The 19,085-nt window shown below is 52.4% G+C and overlaps 1 protein-coding gene across 1 annotated transcript in view; it reads right to left on the bottom strand.

Moving 5' to 3' along the window:
- The window catches only part of PODXL (podocalyxin like), an 82,905-nt gene that overhangs the window by 12,810 nt on the left and 51,010 nt on the right, over positions 1 to 19,085 (bottom strand). The window contains exons 3-4 of the mRNA XM_050936920.1: positions 15,917 to 16,173; positions 13,789 to 13,860 (exon numbers count right to left, since the gene is read on the bottom strand). Coding sequence (XP_050792877.1) covers positions 13,789 to 13,860; positions 15,917 to 16,173 — 329 coding nt within the window. The remainder of the gene's footprint in view (positions 1 to 13,788; positions 13,861 to 15,916; positions 16,174 to 19,085) is intronic.

The raw sequence follows: 19,085 nt of genomic DNA, 5'->3' as shown, positions 1-19,085 counted from the left end.
TCAGCTAAGCCAGCAGATACAGCTTCCAACCAACCTTCTGCTCCCCGGGTCTGTCTGGGTCCAGCACTCCTGGTGAAATCCAACCCAGCACTGTCATGCAACGAGCGTGATGGTTCTCAGCCCTGTTCTGGAGGGAGAGGACAGGTGCTACATCACAGAACCACACCAGCACTGGGCACGAATTGGCCCCTTTATGAGTGGTCTCAGTGGAGTGTGAATGACCCTCTTGTTCCAAGCGGTGGGTCTTCCAGGTCAGAGATGCAGGCTGTGCTATGGTGACCAGACCCCTTTGAAATGGAGGCCGGGCCAGATTTAGTTTATCACTCTACGGTACTTATACACCTTTTCCCCCCAATCACCATAGTATCTGAGCGCCTCCCAGTCCTTAATGCCGTTATCCTCCCACGCTTTGACGGGTTTAGCCTCACAACAGAGGCACAGAGAGGCTAAGCGACTTGTCCAAGGGCACATGGGAAGTCTGCAGGCCAGCAAGGAATGACCCCAAGTCTCCCACACCCCATGCTAGAGCCCTAACCACTGGGCCAGCTGCCACTGCATTAAAAGAATATGGTCAGGGGCTTGCTTTTGAGACACTAAAATAGTGGCAACAGTTTCCTGTCTGGGGAGTCCTGGAGATGGTCTCGCTGCCAATAAGGTGTTTGTGACACAGCAACCCCTTGGCAAAGAGTGCCCTGTTCTTTGCAACCACCTCGCCCCTCCAAGCTGAGAAACTCACACCACCAAACAGGTCTCACAGGGTATTTACCCATAAAGAGATGCTCCTAATGGGTCTGGATTTGTAATCAGGGTGAGCTGTATGTATGACAGTTAATAAGGTATTGCTACTGAACGTATGCTTTATGGACTTGGTGTAAAAGTTAGTCACCTAAGGATAATGTATCTGGGCAGAAGGCAGGTGTCACCCAGCCCTGCTCAGCTGGCAAGGTATCTGTCGACCCCCTCCCACTGCATCCCAAGACGGTCAATGGAAAAACCCCAGAGCCAGCTGCAAACAATTGAAACCACTTGGAGGTGAAAAGAAGCATAGCAGGCAGGCAATGGCCCTGACTGGGAATAAAGACAAAAGACTAATTCGGTGTGTGTGTGGGGGAACCTACTTTATTAACTAGGAAAGGGTGTAGCCCCAAGTCTGGGTTGTTATGATTCTGTTTTGTATTGTAGACATGTTTCCACCCCTCTCTGTTGTTTTTCGCTGATTCTCGGTTCTTTCTTAAATAAACCGTCTTTTATTTCATGACACATGCTGCGTGGTTTATGAGAATGGGGATTTAAGGGGAAATTGGGGCCCATGGCACAGCATGTGGGATTTCTGCGAGCAGCCAGGGCAGGATAACACAGGAGAATGATTTGCAAGGACTCAGGACCTGGGACACCCCTACTGCTAAGGAGAGGCCAGAGGAGAGGGCTTGCGAGGCTGGTGGTGGCAGAGATCCCCTGCACGTTCTGCTGAGACGCCTGCCCATTGGGAGGCAGGGGGTAACAAGGCAGCTCTCAGGCCCAGGTGCCCCGAGAGGCATCACAGGGTTGCCTCCCTTTCTAGCCCCCCCACCTCCAGCTTCTGCAAAGCAGGCAATGACTCCCATTGGCTGCTTCTCTCCCCATGTAAACATGGGACCAGTCTCCCTCTGGTCTCGCCTAATAACCCGAGGAGACTGCGCGCTGACGGTCACCGCACCACTGCCTCGTTGAGCAGCAGTGGGCTTCTTGCCTGGGGCTTTTTCTCTGCTGAGCCCAGATGCCCCAGCTGCTCAGGCTGTACATATGGGGACCATGAGCGTCCCTCCTGGCTGCAGTCTCTGCAGCCTCCCCTCTTCATCTGCCTTGTGCCTCAGCCCCAAGGCCAGGAAGAGTTTCGAAGTAGTTTCTTTATCACAAGCCAAATCCAGCTGACCGGAGTTCTTCGCCAGGGCATGGCTTGCCTTATCTGAAGGCTGCAGCTTTTGGAATTACAGAAATAGCAACTCCCCGGAGGGCTGCGGGGAGCCAGATCACGCTTGTACGTCCCTGGCGCCGGCTTCAAACGAGCTGGGCTGTGCCATTACCGAGAAGGGAGCCAGGGGATAGGATGGGGTAGGGTAAACAGGGCCCTGCGAGACAGCAGGCCCGATGGATGTTGTATGAAGAGCCCCAAGCCCCAGAGGCAAGCAGGGCCCAGGTCAGCTCCCATCCCACAGGGATTTGTAAGCAAATGGCTGGGCTTGTGACACTGAGCATGTGCTGTGCAGGTACCCGGTACTGAGCTGTGCCAGGCCGGCCAGACAACCCCTCCTGGCCCCCAGTCCCAGGAGAATGAACAGCCAAGCAAAGAGCCAGCCCTGCCAGCGGGCCTTCAGCATGCTCCGGCCCGTCGCTGGCGTACTGTGGTTAACACCACCCTCCCCCTGCCTGCCCTGCACCCCATGGTTATAACCCACGGCGCCATCAGCCCCCATGGAAACCCCAGCAGGGGCCATCTCCTTTGGAGACGGCGTAGCTGAGACTGTGCTAGACAGTGCTGCAGCAACAGGGCAGGACATGGGGGTGTGGGGAGACTTCTGAGTTGGGGTGCAGCATGTGGAGAGCGCTAGGAATGCCAGCGAGCACCTGGAACAGTGCCAGGCAGGGCTGGGAGGCAGAGCCTGGGGGAGAAGGGGGCATCCCGGAGCTCCCAGAACAGTGGGGGGGGCTGAGCTGGGGGGTCAGAGTCCAAGGGAGAAGGGGGCACCCGGGAGCTCCCGGAACAGTGCGGGGGGGGTGGGGCTGAGCTGGGGGGTCAGAGCCAGGGGGAGAAGGGGGCACCTGGGAGCTCCTGGACCAGTGCAGGGGGTGACTGAGCTGGGGGGTCAGAGCCAGGGGGAGAAGGGGGCGCCCGGGAGCTCCCGGAACAGTGCAGGGGGTGGGGGGTTGAGCTGGGGGGTCAGAGCCAGGGGGAGAAGGGGGCACCTGAGAGCTCCCGGACCAGTGCAGGGGCTGGCTGAGCTGGGGGGTCAGAGCCCAGGGGGAGAAGGGGGCACCTGAGAGCTCCCGGACCAGTGCAGGGGCTGGCTGAGCTGGGGGGTCAGAGCCAGGGGGAGAAGGGGGCGCCTGGGAGCTCCCGGACCAGTGCAGGGGGTGACTGAGCTGGGGGGTCAGAGCCAGGGAGAGAAGGGGGTGCCCGGGAGCTCCCGGACCAATGCAGGGGGTGGCTGAGCTGGGGGGTCAGAGCCAGGGAGAGAAGGGGGTGCCCGGGAGCTCCCGGAACAGTGTGGGGGGCTGAGCTGGGGGGTCAGAGCCCAGAGGAGAAAGGGGTGCCCAGGAGCTCCCGGAACGGTGCAGGGGGTGGCTGAAGTGAGGAGTGGAGCACAAGCAGCAGTTTGGCAGCTGTGTGCTGTGACTGCGGCTCAGTTCATTAAGCCCCATCATCTGTCTGTTACATCCTGCTCCCCCGTCTGTCTCTGTCTGTCTGTCTCCAGCCACTGCCTGACCGTACGCTCCCACCACAGCTTGTTGGGGTTGGGACTATCCCTCTGTTCTTTGCACACACATAGCCCAGCACAATGGGGCCCTGCCATCTAGGTGCTACCACAAAACACACCTTATTAGGGGTGATGCTCTGGGGACTGGAGCACAGGGGACAGTGAGGTGGGGAGGGGGCAGCCAGTGTGAGCCCAAGCCGAGCTCCCTAACCGCTCACTTCTTAGTTAAATCCCTTTAGCTGTCTCACTCGGCCTCCCTTTAGCTCCTGGGCTAGAAGGAGCTGGGCCTAGCCACACAGCAGTGGCCCAGGAGCTAATGCTTCCTTTGCCTGAGTCTTCAGCCCCCTCCCGTGGAGAGGTGAGCCCAGTCTCTCTGCTAAGTCCCTGGGCTCGCAGCCACCAAGAGCGCAGTTGCTTTATTCCTGTCCTCTGCCCCCCTGACCTCCCAAGGAACAACCTCGCCCCTCCTTGTCTAAATATTTGCGAAGCGGCTGAGGAGGCGCCCGTGGCGGTGACAGGATGCACATGCTCCGGAGGAAGGAACGTTCCCCAGCCGCCTGTGTGAGGGAGTTCGCCTGCATTGTTAGCCCCCCAGCAGGGACAAGGGCCCTTGGCCTCAGGTCCATGAGACCGGGGCGAGATCCAGGTGCTGCCCTTCTCCTGCCCTTTCACTTTCCACCAGGAAAATCAGGTCCTGGCAGGCTCTTCCATCACACAGCGAGCTCCCCTGAGGCACCCACCTTCCTCTGACCTAGCCAGCCCTGCCCACAGGTCGAAGCAGGGCTCTGGAGGTGCTGGGCTTTGGCTGTGGCACTCAGCACACGTGTTGCTGAAGGAGCTACAAAAGGCAGATCGTGCCAAACCAACCTGATCTCCTGCTTTGAGAAGGTAACAGATTTTTTTTAGACAAAGGTAATGCAGTGGATTTAATTTACCTCGATTTCAGTAAGGCATTTGACATGGTTCCACATGGGGAATTATTAGCTAAACTGGAAAAGAGGGGGCTCAATATGAAAATTGAAAGGTAGATAAGGAACTGGTTAAAGGGGAGACTACAATGGGTCGTACTGAAAGGTGAACTGTCAGGCTGGAAGGAGGTTACTAGTGGAGTTCCTCAGGGATTGGTTTTGGGACCAATCTTATTTAATCTTTTTATTACTGATCTTGGCACAAAAAGCAGGAATGTGCTAATAAAGTTTGCGGATGACACAAAGCTGGGGGGTATTGCTAACACAGAGAAGGACCGGGATATCCTACAGGAAGATCTGGATGACCTTGTAACCTGGCGTAATAGTAATAGGATGAAATTTAATAGTGAAAAGTGCAAGGTCATGCATTTAGGGATTAATAACAAGAATTTCTGGTTATAAATTGGGGACACATCAGTTGGAAGTAACAGAGGAGGAGAAGGACCTCGAAGTATTGGTTGATCACAGGATGACTATGAGCCGCAAATGTGATATGGCCGTTAAAAAAGCTAATGTGGTCTTGGGATGCATCAGGCAAGGTATTTCCAGTAGAGATAAGGAGATGTTAGTATTGTTATACAAGGCACTGGTGAGACCTCATCTGGAATATTGTGTGCAGTTCTGGTCTTCCATGTTTTAGAAGGATGAATTCAAACTGGAACTCGTACAGAGAAGGGCTACTAGGATGATCTGAGGAATGGAAAACCTGTCTTATGAAAGGAGACGCAAAGAGCTTGGCTTGTTTAGCCTAACCAAAAGAAGGCTGAGGGGAGATATAATTGCTCTTTATAAATATATCAGAGGGATAAATATCAGGGAGGGAGAGGAATTATTTAAGCTTAGTACCAAGGTGGACACAAGAACAAATGGGTATAAACTGGACACTAGGAAGTTTAGACTTGAAATTAGATGAAGGTTTCTAACCATTAGAGGAGTGAAGTTCTGGAACAGCCTTCCAAGGGGAGCAGTGGGGGCAAAAGACATATCTGGCTTCAGGACTAAGCTGGATAAGTTTATGGAGGGGATGGTATGATGGGATAGCCTAATTTTGGCAATTAATTGATCTTTGATTATTAGCAGGCTCTGGGCAGCTCCTTGGCTGTGGGGCAGTGTCAGGGCTCGGGTGGCTGGCAGAGACGTAGGTGCACATAGGGATTTAGGAGCCTACAGGGTCAGACGGCAGCGAGGCGGCAGTTTTGAAAATGTCAGCAGGGTTTAAAAAGTGGCCACAGGCACCTACCTAGTCGCCACAGGTGCCCACATGCCGCTGAGGAGCTGGGCCGAAGTGGCTTGCCCCAGGCCACACGGGCAACTTGTAGAAGAGCTGGGAACCGAACCCCTTCTCTAGGCTTGGTCTCTCCCCACCCTGGCTGCTACATATTAGCCTGGGCCTGCAGAGCCATTGCTGGCTGGGACGGAGCAGCAAGCACAGCCGCGCTAACATCCGTGTTGCCAGCTCTTACCATTTTTTCAGGAATGACGGGATTTTGGTTGGGGCCGGAGCCAGGCTTCCGCTGAAGTGAGAAGCTCCTGTCCTCTAGTGACCCATCAGAGCTGCTGCAGAAAGAGCTCTCTCCCCTTCCCCAGGGCAACCCCAAGGGAGGAGGCAGCTAAAGACCCCAGCAGCTCAGCTCCTCCTCTGTAAGCAACCAGGACAGGACGGTGCCTCTGCTCCTCCCCTTCCCTGCAGCACCTCCCTGGGGAGGGGTGAAGAGTCCTGGGAAGCATCCAGCCTGCAAGGAGGAGAGGGGGCCCCACTGCAGCCCCCCAGGCCTGGGAGAGGGGGTGAAGAGCCACAGGAGGAGCAGAGGGGGCTGAACTAGGGAGGTGGGGGCTGGGTGGGATGAACTGATGGGGCGAGGGCTGGGGGCAGAACTGATGGGGTGCTGTGAGCTGAACTAATGGGAGGGATGCAGAAATGACAGCTGTTTGGGGGGTTGAACCGATGGCAGACGGGGGGCAGAACTGATGAGGTGAAGTAGGATGGGCAGAACAGATATGGGGCCTGCATGGGACAGGACTGATTTGGAGGTCAGGGACAGAATTAATTGCAGGGCAGGGGATGGGGACATGTTAGAGTGAGAGCTCCTGGGGGGGGGGGGGGGGGGGGGCGAAATCCCCTTACCCAGTACATTTAGGAGAGTGAATGGCACTAGTAGTCTCTCAGACCCACGCTGGGGCTGGGCAAGGGGAGTTCAAAAATCAAAAGACAGATCAAAAAAACCACAATACCATCTTTTAAAAAATCTCATGATATTGTGGGCTGTCCTCCTGCCGTGTTGGGATTTGATCTCTTGAAGTTCCCCAGTACTGCAACATTCCCACAGAGGCTGTCGACATGATGCTGAATGCCGCAGGAATCGGCCTCTCTGATTCTGCAGCACTTAGTGGGCCTTTTCAAGAACCATAAAGCAAAAGACTTTAGAAACGATGTGACTTAGCACTGATGAAGGGCCTGGCCCCCTCAGGTCAAACCAAGGGACCCAGAAGGGGATCCCACGCACAAAACGCCCCACAGAGTCCACTGCTCCCACATGGAGTCAATGCAGTCAGCTGACGCTATCCAAGAAACTCTGCACAGACAAGGGACTGGCAAACAGGCCTCAAGTCATAGGAATATGACTTCCCTGTCCTGCTTTGATGTGTGGCTGTCCCGGCCAATGCCAGGCATCTGAGAAGGAAGCCTCAGGACTTTGTGAGGCCATGGATGGATCAGCCCAGGAGACCAAAGGGCTCTGGTTATCGGAAAGTATCATTTAATCACTCTGCTCTGACGTGCCCTGGAGTAGCTGCCTGGATGGGCAAGAGGATGGTCCTGCCTCCATGGCCCATTCAGTCATTGCTGCCTCTCCAATGACTGCTGGTGGCTATGGATGCCTCTCCACTAGAAACCTCTAGTCTCACTACCTACAGGCTCCCCAAGAGACAATGGACAACTTTCAGTCCCTCCTGATGTGTGCTGGGGTGGGTCTGCTGCCCTCGGAGGCGAACATCTCTGTTCCTCATTCCCAGCCTCTTGAACCTGCCGGTCCCCCATGGTTTCCATCTGCTCCAATACCTCCCTGCCCCTCAGAGTATTTTGCATTCTTTGGCTGGAGTTGACAGGGCCTGACGGGCTGAGCTAATCTGGTTCCCACACTGGCGGGACTCTAAAACTAACATCCCCAAATGAGGTAACAACACTTGAATCAACAAACCGCCCTAAACAGATGGACAGGGAGAGAGAACAGAGATTTCCCCCAGCCGCCACTCTCCACATCAGCCCTGGGCACAGCTGACGTGGGAAAATCCAGGCTTCAAGGCAGGGCCTACAGCAGAGCAAGCTCGGCCTGCGCCTGCCCCAGTCGGAGGCCTGCTTTCCCATGTCAGTCGCTGTGGGGGCGAAGCCGCCAGGCTGCGACGCTGTGCAGATCTCCAGGAAGCAAAGGCCTGTCCTCCCAGCCCTAATCCTTTCCTTTTCTGGTGGCAAGGGAAACAAGTTGTCAAGGGCCTTTTAAACAATAAATCAATGAGATGAGATGAATGATATGGTGTTTCTGAGAGGCCCAGCAACAAGTTTCCCTGCCTAGGAAAACCAGCCCTGCTCTGGTGACATTATACTGAGCAAGGGGCTTCCCCTTTAAAAATTCTTCTTGCTTCAAAGTGGCTCTGAGGCAGAGTGTGAGCTGAGCCCAGCAGACTGAACCTGGTGATTAGGGGAGCGGCCTGGGACTAGGTCTCAGGGGACCTGGGCTCTACTCCAGAGACTCCAAAAGCCTTTTACCAATGTTAATTATGCTGCATGATGACTCTATGGAGGTAGGAAAAGTAGACTGTAAGTCCCACTTTACTAGCTACTGAAATGCAGCCAGCTCTGGGGTGGCGGGCAGCAGCTCTTTAACTGAACACTGCAGAGCTACCGCATAAAAATGCAGAATACTCTGTCCAGCTGGAACTATGTTCTTCCTCTTTGAATCCCTCGTGCAGTCACAAAACTTGGAATTTAATTGGGACTCCAGAGTTGCGACCCTCACCAAAACCACCACCACCTCTTAAATAGTCACAAGGGGGTGGAACTGCGTCTCATCTGCAAGACAGCCCCAGCTGCAGCCCAGCACCTAGCTCCATGGTGAGGCAATGGTTTAGATCTCACTTAAAGGGAAGAGTGCTACCTACTGAATCAACAGCACTGCCTCCAGGTTTGCCACCCAAGTATTGACCCACTGCTCAGCAAGAGAGACCTACCAGGATCACATCACAGAGCTGTATTGCTGTCACCCCTGCTCATTACTGGCCTCAAAGGGGAGGTCTTGTGAAGCTTAATTAACTAGCTTCTCTCAGCTCTTTGAGATCCTTAGCTGTAAGATGTTGCTGAAGTGCAGATACCACCAGGACTGTCTTGGCTTCTCCTCAGCCTAGAAGAGCAACTAAAAGGCCCTGAATACCGCCAGGACTGCCTCAGTATCATCATGCGGGGATGCTGCAATGGCATTTGCCTCACCACACGGTGAGCCAATGAGCTGAGTCCAAGAGAGGGTCTAGAAAGGGGGCCACGTCATGGCACTGGCACAAAGCATGGGCTATGCAGGAGACAGCTTTCTCAAGGGCCGGATTGGGACTATGGAATTAATTCCCCCAAGAAGTAACCTCACCACCTTCCACTCCAGTGCAAGGGGAACTTCTCAGCTCAGCCTCCTCTAATATAAACACAGAGTGGCCATGTACATTACAAAAAAACCCCACCCCCAAATTAAAACCCTACCAAAACAAGCCGCTCCACTGCACACACAGCTCTCCCCCTGGGGCAAAGAGGAACAAGAACCCCAAATAACAGATATTTGCCACGTTGCTTAATGCACGATTGGAAGGTTGCAGATCCTATGGTGAGCCTACAGATAACAGACAAGAGCATCTCAGTTTAAAGTGATCTCTGCCACCACAGGACGGACACAGAGGCTAGCGCAGGAGACTGGGAACCGGGACTCTCAGGTTCTGAAACCCCATGCTGGAACCCCGATCTGGGTTGGGTCCTGCAATACAGATTTGAATCAATCATGGAACAAAACAGTCCTCTTTGGTAGCTCTGGGTTTGCGGCTTTCCCTTGTGTTACGAAGTGCATGAGATTCTTTCACCTGACTGTCAAGGTTTGGCTAGAAACTTGTTTACCAGATTGTCAGAAGGGAGAAGCTGATGCTGCAGGTTCTCAGTTATCTGCTTAGTTTGGGAGACATAAAAATTGTTCTTATTTTCAGGAGTTCCTAAAGGCAGCTGAGCAGGAGGCATTCTAGGAGCTGGTGAGGCAGGGACCTTTGAACGCTGGTGGGATGCATAATCAAGATCTTACTGCAGCAGCTGAAACATTTAAATTAGCACGTCGTGTTAACAACATTTCAGATAATTATGTCTCTAAGAAACTGGAGTTGCAGACATGCTGACGAGCCTGCCAGAAGGTGCGAAAGTGCAGCTCCCACAAACACACAGGAGACGTGGACAAGGCTAACCCATGATGTTCACATGCCGACTACCCTACTTGGAAAATGAGCTGGAGGGGAGGGCCAGAGAGCGGAGCTTAACCAGGCTCATTTCAGCACAGAGGGGCATTTCTTGGTTTTACTTTTAAAAAATGTAAACAAAACCCATGGTTGGTTAGGAGTGGAGCCACCACCACAAGCCCTGGCTGTGTATAGACAGACACCACCATCAGGAGAGGACTGAGCACAAGACCTTCAGAATGAAGCACAAGTCCCTGCCACTAACCTCTTTTAGCTGTGAGCAGCAGGCTGTTACAGGCACGCTCACACACACTAAGCTAGTGTAGTACGGTATCTGTTCTCTGCACACACACCCCTTCTGAACATCTGAGGTCGATGGGAGTTCATGTCCCATCGTGGGTGTGATTTTGTGACAAAGACGTGTATACAGATAGACACCACGGGGTCTCAGCAGAGATCAATCCCTGGGACTGTCAGCACCTAAAGCACAAACCCTGCCACTTAGGCTAAAGGAGGAATTTACTCTTTGAGCTGTGCAAAGCAACAAGTTCTTACAGTCGCTGGGGCCTGCTGCAGGGAGAAGAGAATCCCAGGCTACAGCCAGCGTATTAGACAAACAAGATTAAAAAAAGTGACTGCCAATTTAAGTGCAAATGTTAGGGTTTGTAAATAAAATACTGCAGAAACATTTTAATGAATGAATATGTACACAGGGTGGTTGAAAACTAGGGGTTATTTTTGGTCTGGATTCAAAGATCAGATTAAAAGATTTAATAGACTTCGGGACAGGATCTAACATGGGGAACAGATTATCCCACGTCCGCTGATAGCAGAGTTCTTACAGCTTCCCCTGAAGCACGTGGATCTGGCCAGCATCAGACAGGATACTAAAGAAGATGGACCTTGGTTCTGATTCAGCCTGGCAAACTATGTTAAACAGCCCCTGCAGTTTGCAAACCTGTCTCATTCTACTGACTGACAACGTGGAAGTGAAACTAACTAGAAACACCAGCGAAACAGGTCAGTGTATCTTCATCCTCCAGTCCAAGTGAAATGTACCAGTGAGGAAAAGTAAAAAGGAATGTAGGACAAGCCAGACTGGATCAGCCCTGAGGTCCATTCAATCCAGGATCCTGTCTCTGGCAGCGGCCAGTACGAGTTGTTACAGAGGAAGGCACAAGAAACACCAAAGTGGGCAGTTCTGGACTATCCTACCCAAGGCAGAAGTTGCCTCCTGACCTCTGCAGTGAGAGGCCGGCTTATGGCCTATGAGTTTATCCCTTCCAGCCATTCATTGTTATTTTGACATGACAGATCAAGGAGCAATGGTCTCAAGTTGCAGTGTGGGAGGTCTAGGTTGGATATTAGAAAACACTATTTCACTGGGAGGGTGGTGAAGCACTGGAATGGGTTACCTAGGGAGGTGATGGAATCTCCTTCTTTACAGGTTTTTAAGGCCCGGCTTGACAAGGCCCTGGCTGCGATGATTCAATTGGTGTTGGCCCTGCTTTGAGCAAGGGGTTGGACTAGATGACCTCCTGAGGTCCCTTCCAACCCTTATCTTCTATGATTCTATGATTTTAAATCCTCTTTAATTGTGGATGCTTTATCCATATTTTCCATGTCAATGCCTAATACTCTTTGGAATCCTAAGCAATTAAGTCATCAGAGGTGTTATTAGTGACACAGATAAAGTCACAGATGGGGTTTTTAGTCTGACAGCATCCATTTAAGGAGCTAATTTCCCCCCAATAGCGGCAACAAAGAGAAGAGGAGACTGATGACCAGGTGATGGCAGCAGCGAGTCATTTCCCATCTCAGATGTTGCCTATCAGGCTGCGATTTAGGTGCAAGCTCCCACCAACCCCACAAGAGTGCTTTCAAGGGCCCCGCTGGCCAGCCATCAAGCCATTGTATTGCCTGCAGAGGCCAGAAGTGGCTCAGAGGCCCTGTCTCTCAGAAATGTGCAGGGCTGCCACTCACAGAGTTCTGGCCATTTTCAGGCTCTTGTTTACCTATGTTTTTTAAGCTTGCATGGTGGGAAAGGGGATTGACTGTGCTTTCAAAACTACTTCCGAGTCCATCCCTAACATCCATCCCCAGGGCCAGGGGGTCAAGCTGGACCCAGCTGGAACATCTTCACCTCTCAAACCAAGCACTTCCCCCCCCACCACACACAGAGGAGAGAGAATGATAGACAGGGATTAACAGGCTGACAAACAGAAGGAGGAAGGCCTGCTTCGCTCTAGGTCCTGGCAGCTCCAGGTGATCTGTATGACTAACGCTGCGGACTGCACAACAGACACTTTCATCAGCGGATCTCAATGCATTTTACAGACATTCGGGAATCGCGTCTCCCTGCATTCCAGTGAAGTTAGGGTTATTCCATTTTACACGTAACAGACACAGGAAGTTTAACAGAGCACTCTGAGGCTACGCAGGGAGAGCCACGAAAAAGACCCAGTAATCCTGACTCAGTATTTATATAATCATGAGCCCCACCGGCGCCAGAAGCTAGAGCTTTATACCGTCCTAGAGAAACTCCGAATCTGAACTGTGCTCCAAATCTGAAGCAGCTGCTAGTGATCTGTGGTGAGTCGGCTGGTCACATAATGCTGGCTCCTCCTCATTTCCAAGGTGCTACATCATATTACAGAGACCGAGAAATAAACTAAATACTTTCCCAGATAAGCAACTGCTGTGGTAGGATGTTATGTGACAGTGAATGACAAGTGAGGGGTCCCTGAGCTGTGGTGTGGGCCACATTCGGAAAGAGTCTGAGTATTTCTGATAGAAAAGATAAGTGCCGGGTTCTCTTTTCAACCTAAACCAGTTTTACAGCTGCTAACTCCATTCACTTTGCTCCTGATCTTCCCCAGTGCAAGCAAGAAGAGACTGGGGACTTTTCTCTCTCCCTCTAGGGTTTTCTCAGAAATTGGCTGTTAAAATCATGTCAGAACTGAAGTGGAGGCAGAGGGAGCGAGAAGGTAATCAGAATGATGTGGTTTACAGGTCCACTCTCACAACCTGCCATGGCCAGAAATGAATCTCGTCTCCTACTGGAACCCTAGTTTTCCAGAGCTGTAAGGCATGCGTGCCTAGTTCTAATTGTCTGCAAGATAAAGGACTGTAACATTGTGCCTGGTCTCTTGGTCTAACAGGGCTTTTTTGACCTTAATATAGAGAGTCCCAGATTGCAGGTCATTTGCTGTATGATGAGCAGTCATGCTACCTTCTGCTGTGGCGTTGCTAGGTCTCATAAAATAAGCAAGTCTGTTTGTGCTAATAGTTGGATGGGAGATCTTCAAAAACCAGCCAACAAACCACCTTGCCGCTGCGCTGAATGGTGCTGGTGACTCAGCAGGGGCCACTGTTCACTCAATATTGAGCAAGCACCCCAGCATGCTACTGGAGGGCAGTGCGCCCTTGGAAGTATCATCTCGTAAATGAGATATAAATCCAAGGTCCTGACCACTTCTGGGATAAATTTCTGGCCCCAATCAAGTTAATGGCAAAACTCCAATGGAGTTTAACGGAGGCAGGATTTCACCCTGGTCTTTAAAGCTCCATCTGCACTTTTCCCAACCAATCTGGGTTGGTTAATGCTTGTTTTCTGACCATCTTCCTAGTCTGGTAATTATAGTCTGCCCATCTTTAGCTCCTGCAACAGTTTCAGCTGGATATGGTCTCTTGCCTTATTGGGTAATATTGCAGTGTACTGTTAAGCAGTTGCCATTTTCCACCCCAGAAGTGATTGCATTTCAGTAGCTGGTGAAATCATTCCTGTGCCTACAGCTTGTCAAGCGCTTTGAGATCTGTGGGTTAAAAGCTGCAGGGAACTTGCTGTTGTAGCCAAGGACAACGGAGTGTTGTATGTAAAGGAGGATACTCACACAGTGTATAGGCTCCTTCAGGGTTAGAATGATTGCAGAGTCGCTGGACAGGTTCTGGTCCTCACAAAGGATCTGAAAAAAAAAAAACCCAACCCAAGTCATTTCTGCATGGTGGAGGGACAGCTGGTCATTGATGCAGCAGATTGATCAGAGACACAGGATTGCAAACACTCCAATCAGTTCTATAGCCTGTTGTTAGGCAGGTCAGACTAGATGATCTAATGGTCTCTTCTGGCCTTAGAATCCACAAATATGAATCAAGAGGCAGAGATGGCAAAGGCCTGACAGGTCTCCAGGGCTCATCTCCCAACCCTTTATATACAAGTGTCCTGAACAGTCTGGGCACTTCTAACCAGGAAACTGTTGTCTGACCTGTATTTGCTCAGGCATGTGACAAAACGGGCTTAGGATCTAGAGCGAGGGGTCAGCGGGAGCGATCTGGGTCTCACCAGCACGTTCCTGCCAATAAATGTTTGGAGTCAGACACTCCGTCACGTGACTTGCACGCCCACCCATCATGAAAACAAACCTCCAAAAGATTTCCCTCTCCCGGCTTCCTGTTACCACGGCCCCCTCTCCTGCACCTCCTGCAGCTCCTGTCCTAGCCCCATCATCTAATTTCTGTTGTTGTTTATAGCATGCCCAATTACTAGAGCAAACCGAAAGACCAGATATGGCCTCTGTCCAAAGCCATAACAATCTAATTCCTCTCCAAGTCAGTCAGGGCTGGGTTCACAAAAATACCTAGGTGCCTAAACCCCAGATTTAGAAACCTAAGTCCCAGTTTTGGCTCCACCGCAATCCTCAAAACTCCCGCTGAACCCAGGAGATGCCAAAACTCCCTCGGCGCCTGGGTTTGCCTTAAAAATTGCCTCTGTGCCTATGTTCCTGCCTCTGGGCCTGGGCACTGATGCCTCATTCTAGGCACCTGGACCCCTATCTCCCACTGAGACCCCGGAGCAGTTTGCAAACTGGGGAAAGACAGATGTCTGGCCATCTCCATCATGTGTGGGGCCAATCTGAGAGGCATGCTCAGAGATCGCCTACCAGACTGGGCCCATCAGATGAGTTCAGCGGAGGGAAGAGAAGAAAAAGAAGAGCTCCAACAAAACAGGAGAGATAGGGGAAGGCCCACGTCAGAGTATCTGGTAGCCGAGTAGTTAGCAGCACTCACCTGGGATGTGGGAGACCCTCCCTATTCTCCCATTCAGGCAAAGGGGGGACTTGAACTGGAGGTGGGGTGGGTGTCTCCCACATCCCAGGGGAGTGCTCCAACTGCTGGGCTGAGCAATGAGTGAGGTAAGACCTTCCCCTCTGCTGCCTGGCTTCTTGCAAAATACATAGGTAGCTAACCCCACAGCCGGGACTCACAAGTGGAGCTAGGCACCTCCCTGCAGCCCAGACTTAGCTCTGACGCAGGGGCCAGGCTTAGCACACACCCCTCTGGTTGGCACCTCCCAATGGCTAGCTGAGGCGGCTCCGTGCCTAGCACGCTGGCTTTTGTGAATGGCAGTCTAAGGCACCTGCCTGTCCCCATTCATTGTATAGAGACCATGAGCACCTACCTCCTGTGATTTTGTCAACACTCGCTTGTGTCACAAAGCCTAAGCACCTTTGTGAATCCAGCCCTCACGCCCTCCATTATACTCTCCATCCCACCCCCCAAACGAGACGTCTTTCCTGAACAGCTTCCCAACAGTAGTCCTCCTTCGCCCCTATCTCCAAACCTATACCCTGGGAGGTTTGTCCACTCCTGTCTTGCAGGCTCAAGAGGCTTCCCTTGCAAGAGATCACCCTCTGACGACAACAGAGATACGTAAGCAATGACACATGCCGTAAGGAGCCCCTAACCTATGCACACACTGAGTGCTACTTCAAATGAATAAGCTGCTTTAGGAATAAAACACAAGCCTCAGCTCCTTGAGCAGAAAGAGGATCTCTATTTGCTGTCAGCAGCAGTAGTAGGGCTTGTATCTTTTCCGTGGTCCAGCCACCAGAGGGAGACCTGATCACACATATTGAACCTGGCATGTTCCAGTGCCACAAGGCTTGACAGTCTTGGGCTGCTCAAAAGGAATGAGCCTTCTCTCCTGCTGGCTTTGGGCATTCCCACCCAGGCCCCTGTTACCTTATTTTGGGGTGGAGAATCACTTGGCTTGGGTTCCCTGCCAGGAGCTGGAGTGTGGCGGCTCAGTGATGTGCTGGCTGTAATGGAGATCACAGTTCCAGAGCTTGAGGCTGGTGGCTGTGATACAACACCAGCCTGCTGTGTGGTTGCAACTGCGGCTTCCCTAGGTTTGGTAGCACTTTCCGTAGCTACCACAGGTTTCACTGGCTGATTCCAGGTGGTATGTTCCTTGTCTGTATTAACACCTAAGCTGCTTCCTAGACAGCAGAACACAAACAAACAAGACATTGATGAGTTCTAGTGAAGCCCCACCACCATGCGAAGAGCAGACAGGCGCCATGAGGAGCAATGAATGGGTACTGCAAAAGGAAGCTTACGCCTAAACGTTACATGACATTTATTGGCAGCCCTACCTACATCCTGAAGATTTCCCCCTAGGAATTTCCTTAGTGGTGTTTATTAAAATAAAAGAAAAGGGGTGGGGGCAGGTTAAAGAGTACTGATATGTAAAAACTTGCTGTAGATAGTTACATTTCCTTGAGATGAAACCTCACCACTCCGGGGCTGAAGGCTGCCCTGCTTTATGCCAGGCTAAAGCCACACTCTGAGGGGATTTTCCAGGGGCCATAGGTGCCAACTCCGTGGGTGCTCTAGGGCTGGAGCACCCACGGGGAAAAATTGGTGGGCGCTCTGCACCCACTGGCAGCTCCCCTCCCCTCCCCCCCGCCCCAGCTCACCTCCACTGCCACAAAACAGCTGTTTCGCGGTAGCAAGCACTGGGAGGGAGAAGGGGGAACACGGGAGGAAGAGGCGGGGACAGGGCAGGGATTTGGGGAAGGAGTCCAATAGAGGCAAGGAGGGGCAGAGTTGGGGTGGGGACTTTTGGGAAGGGGCTGGAATGGGGGTGGGGCAGGGGCAGGAGGGGGCTGGGCAGGGGTGGAGTCAGGGTGGGGCTGGGGGCGGGGTTGAGCACCCGCGAAAAGTAGGTGCCTATGCCAGGGGCTGTGATGGGGGGAGGGTGCCAGCTGAATGCCCCCATAGATCCAACTTACAGAATGATCTCGCTGATTTCTTTCAAGACAAAACTGATACAACGCGTGACCTTCCCCATCCCCTCAGCTCGCCTCCCCTCCTACAACTCTCTCCTCCTTCTCCCCTGTCACAGACACAGCGGTTTCTCATCTGTTCTCCTCCCCTAACCTCTTCACTTGCCTCAGTGGCTTCCTCCCACCTTATCTCCTGATCTCCCTCAAGTCTATTCTCATCCCCTCCCTTATGTTTCTCCTTAACCTCTCTCCTCCGACTCCTTCCCCTCACAACACAAACGTGCTTTGGTCTCTCCATTTTTTTAAAATAACCACCACCTCTGCCCCCACTTGCTGCTCCAGCAACCCCCTCCCCCCCATTTCCCTTCTCCCTTTCATCACAAAGCTCATTCAATGTGCTGTTCACAGGCGATGTCTGGAGTTCCTCTCCTTCAGTTCCATCCCAGACCCTCACCAGTCTGGCTTCTGCCCCTTGCAATCCACTGAAATCGCTCTTGACGAAGTCTCTAATGACCTGTTCTTAGCCAAAGCTCAGAACCAGTCAGTGCTCCATTCTCACCCTCCTGGAGAAGTTAGCAGCCTTCTTGAGATCTTGTCCTCTCTTGGCTTCTATGGCTCTGTCCTCTCCTGGTTCTCTCTAATCGCTCCTGCAGTGTGTCCCCCTCCGACTTTCTACAAGGGCTCCACAAGGCTCTGTCCTGGGTCCTCTTGTCTTCTCCCTCTATATCTTATCCCTGGGTAAGTTCATCCATAAACACAAATTCAACCACTGTCTCAATGCTCTCTACCCCAGACCTGTCTCCTTCTATTCAGATGCAAATCTCAGACTGCCTTTCTGACACTTTGTGGATGTCTAGCCTTCAGCTCCAGCTCAACGTGGCTAAAAGAACTCTTAAACTCCTCCCCCGCCCAAAAAAGAAAATCTCCTCGTAACCTCCTCTCTTGATCACAGGCCTGTAACCTGGGCATCATCTTTGATTCAGATCTCTGTCTAGGTCTTCACATCCAGGCTGTCTAAAGGTTGCCAATTCTTCAAAAAAGAACTAGATAAGTTCATGGAGGATAGGTCCATCAGTGGCTATTAGCCAGGATGGGCAGGGATGGTGTCCCTAGCCTCTGTTTGCCAGAAGCTGGGAACGGGCGACAGGAGATGGATCACTTGATGATTACCTGTTCTGTTCAATCCCTCTGGGGCACCAGCATTGGCCACTGTCGGAAGACAGGGTACTGGGCTAGATGCAGGGCCGTCCCCACCCATACGCAAAGTACGCAACTGCATAGGGAACCAAATTTCCTGGTGCCCTGCACAGCTGTGTGCTGCTCCAGCCCCTGCTCTGTCTCTTCCCCATGGCTCCCGCCTCTGCTCTGCCCCAGCCCTTCCCCTGAGGACCGCAGGAGGGGTCAGGCTCCCTGCACTCGCAGGTAAGTAGAGCGATCCGACTCCAGCCTGTTCCAATCTCCTGGCTCCCAGCTGTGCCGCCATAGCCAGCTTCCCCCGCCACCGTCCCGCAGAGGCCTGGAGCCCCACACAGCCCCTCTGCAGAGGGCACCAAAATGGCTCAGGACAGCTCTGGCTAGATGGACCTTTGGTCTAACCCAGTGTGGCCGTTCTTGTGTTCTTTCTGTATAACCTCCCTAAGATGCAGCTTTTTCTATCCATCCACACAACTAAAACTCTCATCCAAGCTCTCATCATCTCTCACCTTGATTAGAGCAATGTCCTTCTTTCTGGCCTTGACAAATACAGCCTGGCCCCATTCGTATCCAGAATGCTTCTGCAACAATCATTTTCCTAGCCCATTGCGTTGACCATGTCGCCCCTTGCTTGGCATACCTCCCCTGCCTCCCGCTTCTCCATCATGTCAAACATAAGCTGGTCTCCATGGCCTACTTGCTAAATTTTCAAACAGGTACAGACAGGGCCCTGCTAGGGACAAGCAAAGAGTTCGGCCTCTATGCTCCATTTGGTCCTGTGCCTCTTTTGTTGAGGCTGCCAACAAGGGGGCCACTTGCTAGGGTGCCTTTTGTGATAGGAACCCCAGGCCACTGGCCTGTGAGCCACCAGGTGCTCTCACACAGGCCACTGAACAGCTGCTGGGTGGCAGCGACTGTCAGCCATGGCC

Source organism: Gopherus flavomarginatus, chromosome 1, assembly GCF_025201925.1.
Source record: "Gopherus flavomarginatus isolate rGopFla2 chromosome 1, rGopFla2.mat.asm, whole genome shotgun sequence".
Taxonomy (NCBI): domain Eukaryota; kingdom Metazoa; phylum Chordata; order Testudines; family Testudinidae; genus Gopherus; species Gopherus flavomarginatus.
The sequence above is the reverse complement of the archived record's forward strand: the minus strand, read 5'-3'. Positions and strand labels throughout refer to the sequence as shown.